The sequence below is a fragment of the Arachis hypogaea genome, chromosome 8, assembly GCF_003086295.3.
Source record: "Arachis hypogaea cultivar Tifrunner chromosome 8, arahy.Tifrunner.gnm2.J5K5, whole genome shotgun sequence".
Lineage (NCBI taxonomy): Eukaryota > Viridiplantae > Streptophyta > Magnoliopsida > Fabales > Fabaceae > Arachis > Arachis hypogaea.
Window position 1 is genome coordinate 36,504,833 of NC_092043.1, and position 7,740 is coordinate 36,512,572.

A 7,740-nucleotide genomic window follows, 5' to 3' on the forward strand; every position below is an offset into this window, starting at 1 on the left:
TTACGCTAATCCTGTAGCATTGCTCGTTTAGTCATTTTTATATTGTAGTCTATGGATGGTGTGTCTAGTATGTAGTGTTCTACTCTTAATCTACAAGTGTGATTACTGCTTACATATATCTTGTCAACCAGTTATTTTCACCTGTCTTTTATCTTCTTTTTAACTGATGTTACTCCTTTTCGACATCGAAACCAGAGCGGAAGAGATTGTTAATTAAGGTGCTTCAAGGGACATGAAGCTAATGCATTGTGAGTTGGAGAAGTGATAGATATCGTAGCCAAAAATGGTATACGGGGGGATGTATTTAATTTAATTGTTTTTTATTATAAACAGAAAAAAACTCATTTGACTTGGGGCCTGGTGGTCTCTAATAATAAATTCAGTGTAACTTAAAAATGTGTCTAAATCAACGACTAGTTATGTGTAAGCAAATAAAATGCATTTCCTAAACCCTCGTCCTCGGTTACTCGTTTTGCTCCTCTACTCTCTCCGCCCTCTCTCTCTTTTCTCCACTTTCTTCTTTTGAGAGCTTTTGTCTTCGAAAATTAACAGATCTCATCTGAAACAACATCACTCAATATTCTCTCTCTCTCTCTAGATATATGAGCTCACCTGTGTCGGTGAACTTGATTTCCGATTCGTCGAGGTGAATTCCATGATTCATCATTCCCACATTGCGCTTCCTGAAAGACTTCAATACAGTAACGATTCCATGCGCTTAGATTCCCATTTTTCTTTCCTTTAACGAAAATCTGATTACTATCCTCATATTCACATTCTGAGGTTCAATTGCGATGCAAAACACAAGTTTTTTTTTTTCTCTGTCTTGGTTTGATAGTTGATACCGTTTTGATTTTTATTGGATGGTGCTGCAGAGGGCACGAAAGAGTGCTTAGTGATTGAGGGGGAGGAAGAAGAAGAAGAAGAAGAAGAAAATGTTGACCAAGTTCGAGACCAAGAGTAACAGAGTGAAGGGGCTTAGTTTTCACAGCAAAAGGCCCTGGATCCTAGCGAGTCTTCACAGTGGTGTGATTCAACTATGGGATTACCGCATGGGAACCCTCATCGACAGGTTTGACGAGCATGATGGCCCCGTTAGAGGTGTTCACTTCCACAATTCTCAGCCTCTCTTTGTCTCTGGAGGTAAGGCCATTCGGTTGTTTCTGCATTTGATTTGTTCCATTCACTGCTTAATACTCTGTTCCATTGATTGTGCATACGCTATTATAGTCAACTATGGAAACATAATCTAGCTTATGTTGTACACATCTAAATTATGTTAGGATCCACCTAAACATTTCTGGTAGGTAATATATTTAAGTTTTAGAAAGCCTTTGTTTGTGTAGTAATAAGTATGCTTCTAGTAACCATGCTGATAATCATATTATCTCTTTACCTGTTAATCTTTGGTTGCCCCATGGTGTTGATACAGTGAGCAGTACACATGAGGGGTACACTTTGTAATTTTTCGTGATTTGTTTTGGCTCTAATTTACATAAAAAGGATATATCTTTGGTGTAATTGAGATTATCTAGATCTGTTAATTTAGTAACAAATCCGTTCTTTTAAACTAAGCTCTGTGTGTGATTGGTTGGGTCTAAATGTGATTTTTCCTGCACTTATGTAATTATGCTTGTCACTTGATAAAGAGAGGAAGGGAAATTGGTGTATTTTGTTGTTAAGAAAAAAAAAATCTTGTCACTTGTAGAAGGGGAAGGTTTTACTTCATATTATTTGCTGCTTATTGGTGATGGTTTTGTTCTTTTGCTTTTTTTTTTTTTCCCTTGGACAGGGGATGATTACAAGATTAAGGTTTGGAACTACAAGTTGCATAGGTGTTTGTTCACTCTTCTAGGACACCTTGATTATATTCGCACTGTGCAATTTCATCATGAGAACCCGTGGATTGTGAGTGCAAGTGATGATCAGACTATTCGCATATGGAACTGGCAATCACGAACATGTATATCTGTCCTAACAGGGCATAATCATTATGTTATGTGTGCTTCATTCCATCCAAAAGAGGATATTGTGGTGTCAGCCTCTCTAGATCAGACTGTTCGTGTTTGGGATATTGGTTCTCTCAAAAAGAAGGCTGGGCCTCCTTCAGATGATATATTGCGTTTTAGTCAGATGAACACAGATCTTTTTGGTGGTGTTGATGCAGTTGTTAAATATGTGTTGGAAGGTCACGATCGCGGGGTCAACTGGGCTTCTTTTCATCCTACACTTCCTCTCATTGTCTCTGGAGCTGATGACCGACAAGTGAAACTTTGGAGGATGAATGGTAAAATTGAAGCCTAGTTATTTTCTTTTTTGTTGTCCTGAATAACAACCGAGTGGTAGTATCTGTGACTTTCTATTTTGCATACGATAGTTGAGCTGCCGTAGGCTTTCATATACTATACCCATTGATGCCATTGTGGTTATTAAAAATATTAGCATATCATTGTTTAGTGCTGGCAACAAAAATGTTTCATAAAATACATTTCTTGTGTGCATTAACTTTTGTACTAGATGGTTAACCAAGAAGAAAAAGTATTTGCTGTCATCTCGCACATTTCACTAATAAAATTTATGTTGTGTTCAGATACTAAGGCATGGGAAGTGGATACTCTGCGAGGGCACATGAATAATGTTTCATGTGTTATGTTCCATGCCAAACAGGACATCATTGTATCAAATTCTGAAGATAAAAGTATTCGAGTATGGGATGCGACAAAGCGCACTGGAATTCAAACCTTCCGCAGAGAGCATGATCGATTTTGGGTTCTTGCAATACATCCTGAAATGAATCTGTTGGCTGCTGGTCATGACAGTGGAATGATTGTCTTTAAGCTGGAGAGAGAAAGGCCGGCTTTTGCAGTTAGTGGTGATTGTTTATTCTATGCAAAAGACCGTTTTTTGCGTTACTATGAATTTTCAACACGGAGAGAGACACAAGTACTTCCAATTCGACGACCTGGTTCTTTAACTCTGAATCAAAGTCCGAAGACTCTTTCCTATAGCCCATCTGAAAATGCGGTTCTTCTCTGTTCAGATGTGGAGGGCGGGTCTTATGAGTTGTATACCATATCCAAGGATGACTCAGTTATTGGTAGGGGAGATATGCAAGAGCCAAAGAAAGGTCTTGGTGGATCAGCTGTCTTTGTGGCTAGGAATAGGTTTGCTGTGCTCGACAAAACCAGCAATCAAGTCCTAGTTAAAAATCTGAAGAATGAGCTTGTTAAAAAGAGTGCTCTCCCGATTGCTACAGATGCCATATTTTATGCTGGAACAGGCAACTTGTTATGTAGGTCAGAGGATAGGGTTTTTATATTTGATCTTCAGCAGAGGCTTGTTATCGGTGATCTTCAGACCCCTTTTATCAAGTATGTTGTCTGGTCTAATGACATGGAAACTGTTGCCTTGCTCGGCAAACATGCCATTGTCATCGCAAGCAAGAAGCTTGTTCACCAATGCACCCTCCATGAGACAATCCGCGTGAAAAGTGGAGCATGGGATGAAAACGGCGTTTTTATTTACACAACATTAAATCATATCAAGTACTGCCTTCCTAATGGAGATAGCGGGATAATAAAAACACTGGATGTCCCAATTTATATCACAAAGGTTGTTGGAAACACCATATTCTGCTTGGGTCGGGATGGGAAAAACAAAGCTATAGCTATTGATGCGACTGAATATATCTTTAAGCTATCTCTCTTAAAGAAAAGATATGACCATGTCATGAACATGATAAAGAACTCTCAGCTTTGTGGGCAGGCTATGATTGCATATCTACAGCAGAAAGGGTTTCCTGAAGTTGCCCTTCATTTTGTGAAAGATGAGAGAATTCGGTTCAAATTGGCGTTAGAGAGTGGGAACATTCAAATTGCTGTTGCATCAGCCACTGCAATTGATGAGAAAGATCACTGGTATCGATTAGGGGTTGAAGCTCTTCGACAAGGCAATGCTGGTATAGTAGAATATGCATACCAGAGGACCAAAAATTTTGAGAGATTGTCTTTCCTTTATCTCATTACTGGTAATGTGGAGAAACTTGCGAAGATGTTGAAAATTGCCGAAGTCAAGAATGATGTGATGGGCCAGTTTCACAATGCCTTATATATGGGTGATGTCCGAGAGCGTGTTAAGATTTTGGAGAATGTGGGTCATTTGCATCTTGCATACCTCACTGCCAAAGTCCATGGACTACATGATGTTGCTGAAAGGCTTGCGGCTGAACTGGGGGATGATCTTCCATCTTTGCCTGAGGGGAAAAAACCATCTCTCTTGATGCCACCATCACCTGTAATAACCAGTGGTGATTGGCCCCTTCTTAGGGTCATGCGAGGCATATTTGATGGTGGCTTTAGCAATACAGACGGCGATGCTGAAGAAGAAGAGTATGAAGCTACTAATGGTGACTGGGGTGAGGAGCTTGATATGGTTGATGTGGATGGCATACAAAATGGAGACATTTCTGCAATTTTGGATGATGGAGAGCCGGGTGAAGAGGATGATGGAGAAGGTGGATGGGAGCTGGAAGATCTGGAGCTTCCCCCTGAAGCTGAAACTCCAAAAGCTTCTACCGGTACACGATCTTCAGTTTTCGTGGCCCCAACACCTGGGATTACAGTTAGCCAGATGTGGATTCAGAAATCATCTCTTGCAGCTGATCATGCGGCTGCTGGCAATTTTGATACAGCCATGAGGTTACTGAACAGGCAACTTGCAATAAAGAACTTCACTCCCTTGAGATCCATTTTCCTTGATCTTCATACTAGCAGCCACTCCTACCTGCGTGCCTTCTCATCTGCCCCAGTTATATCACTTGCTGTTGAAAGAGGTTGGAGTGAGTTATCTAGTCCAGATGTAAGAGGCCCACCCGCACTACCTTTCAAACTGTCTCAATTAGATGAAAAGCTCAAAGCTGGTTATAAATCAACTACAGCAGGGAAATTCACCGAGGCTCTAAAGACATTTACCAGTATCCTTCATACAATTCCTTTGATTGTCGTTGAGTCGAGGAAGGAAGTTGATGATGTGAAGGAGTTGATTATCATAGTCAAAGAATATGTTTTGGGTCTGCAGATGGAGCTGAAGAGAAGGGAAATTAAGGACAATCCAGCACGCCAGCAGGAGCTTGCTGCGTATTTCACCCATTGTAATCTCCAAACCCCTCATTTGAGGCTAGCTTTGCTTAATGCAATGACTGTCTGCTACAAGGCAAAGAACCTTGCCACAGCTGCCAACTTTGCGAGGAGGCTACTCGAGACCAATCCTACTGTCGAAAACCATGCCAAGACAGCAAGGCAAGTTCTGGGAGCTGCGGAAAAGAACATGACCAATACCACACAGTTGAACTATGATTTCAGAAACCCATTTGTGGTTTGTGGTGCAACTTATGTGCCAATTTACCGCGGACAGAAGGATGTTTCTTGTCCATATTGCACTGCACGCTTTGTGCTGAGCCAGGAGGGTCAGCTATGCACTGTATGTGACCTTGCAGTTGTAGGGGCTGATGCTTCTGGATTGCTCTGTTCTCCTTCCCAGATACGTTGATTGAACTTGCTGGAACAGGAGCACTTTGTTCAGTTTTTGTTTCAGCTCAATTTTCAGCAGCAGATACTAGTCCCTATTGTTCAATTAATATATAATTTCCTATAGAAGCTAAAAGAAGTTTGAGTGTGTTTCTTCGCTTCTCTTTCTTATTTTTCATGGTTTCTTTTTTTAATTCTTTTATGGTGATTTTTGTTTGGTGTTTAACTTTTGCCTAAATTACTTTTTATAGTAACTTTAAAATATTTAAAAAATTTTAACTTTTATCTTTTTAAATTTAAAATTAATTATTAAACCTATTTTAGCAATTAAACAATATTTTTTAGACACCATAACAAACACCATCAATATTTTGGGCATGTGACGTTTTCATTCATGTACTGTGCTGAATTAACTTTTAGGTTGAGTTAGATATGCTACATTTTGAGGCCTTAACTGATGCCTGGAAAAATATAACATCAATGAAAATATTTTGTTACCTAATAAATACAATTAAATAAAAGATAAAAAATAAAAAAATAAAAAATATTATAGAAAAAATTGAAAGACCAAATTAAGACGTTGATAAAATTTTAAGTATCAATATGAGGGGATAGATTTTTTTAATTTTTTTTAATTATTTGATAAAGTGTGATTTTTTATTATTTAATATTTTTTTTATATATTTTTTTTTGTCTTACTTAAAAAATGTAAAGTTTAAATCACATTTTATTAAATAATTAAAAAAATTGAGAGAATTTATTTTCAATACAAACATTATCTTGCACTTATGCTACTTTTATTTCACTAACAACTTGTTCATAGAAGGGTGGTTAGACGCATTAACTTCTCTCTTATTGCATGCATGAATCAAATATCGTAAGTAAATCAATTGCTTGGTATATATACATTATTGTACTCACTATTTCACACTTTTTAACTTTGAAATGGTGAGGAGAGTGGCAGCGTTATTAGGAAATTCGGTGTTTTATGCTATTGTGATGAAAAAGAGAATAAATCGAACAGTCTGATTTAATGAGAGGAGTAATCAGACGGTTCAATTAGGTTAATTTGTATTTTTTGTCACATGTCACACATGCAACTCTCTTCATCTATCTATAATATGTATTTATGTAATGTGTGTGAGTGTGTAAAGCATGTGGTTAATATCTAAAATTAGGAGCTGTCTAATTCAGTTGACAAAAAAAAAAGGTTAATCATCCTAAACTCTACATTATTAATTATCTCAGTCATTTTATTACGTAAGTTATTAACTTATTATTATTAAATTTTTTGCTTTAGTAAAAATAATAGTAATAATATTAGAGGTTAAATGATAGTTTATATTTGTTAATAATATGATACGTGGAATTGTTAGAGATATCTTTTTATTCAGTTAGTTAGTAAATGTTGCTGAGGAAATATATTTTTAAGTATATTTAGTAATAATTATTAGAATTATATTTTAGATGTATTTAAATTTTATTAATTATTAGAAGCTAATTCGAAAATTTCTATAAAATAAATTTTGAATATTTTTGTAAAATAAATATATTAGTTATGTGTAATAAAAATTAGATATTTTTAAATTTTATAATTAATTAATTATTATTAGATATTTAATTAATATATTTATTGTATTATAATTATGTTTTTAAATTTTGGATATAACAATTATTGTTATCATTATAATCACATTAGTTAATAAGTAATTAACATATATCATTTTGCCGTACGTGAACATGAACAAGGAATTAGTTAGTTATGTTAAATATTATTATAATAAATTTACTGTTAAATAATATTATTATAGTGATATTAGAGTAATTTAGATGCGTTTTAGAATTTCTGGTTATAGAATTATTTAGTTAATAATAAGTCATTAATTATTATTATTATTATTATTATTATTATTATTATTATTATTATTATTATTATTATTATTATTATTATACATAGGTTTAGATATTAAAAAAATACATTTTTAATATATTTAATAATAATTATTAGAATTATATTTTAGATATATTTAAGTTCTGTTAATTATTGTTAGAAGTTAAATATAATTGTGAAATTTTTGTAAGATAAATTTAGTATATTTTGAATAGTCAATGATACTATTTGTTCATACCCTGGCCCAATAATAAAGGCCCAGGTCCAAAAGAAAGGCCTAGTCTAGAGGATTGAGCCTTGCTAAGCACCGACCTTCGTGATAAG

The 7,740-nt window shown here is 35.5% G+C and overlaps 1 protein-coding gene across 3 annotated transcripts; it reads left to right on the plus strand.

The window, feature by feature from the left end:
* The first annotated feature begins 245 nt into the window (after window positions 1–245).
* Window positions 246–5,677, plus strand: LOC112707274 (coatomer subunit alpha-1). Of its 3 annotated transcripts, none has more exons than XM_025758951.3 (4): window positions 246–701; window positions 876–1,143; window positions 1,793–2,287; window positions 2,591–5,677. In XM_025758951.3, exons 2-4 carry the CDS (start codon window positions 936–938, stop codon window positions 5,545–5,547), a joined length of 3,660 nt encoding a protein of 1,219 aa, XP_025614736.1. In that variant the 5' UTR covers window positions 246–701; window positions 876–935; the 3' UTR covers window positions 5,548–5,677. The 3 variants fall into 3 exon arrangements, with proteins under 3 accessions (XP_025614736.1, XP_025614737.1, XP_025614738.1); XM_025758952.3 differs by having other exon boundaries at window positions 404–783; XM_025758953.3 differs by having other exon boundaries at window positions 420–646.
* The last annotated feature ends 2,063 nt before the right edge of the window (window positions 5,678–7,740 follow it).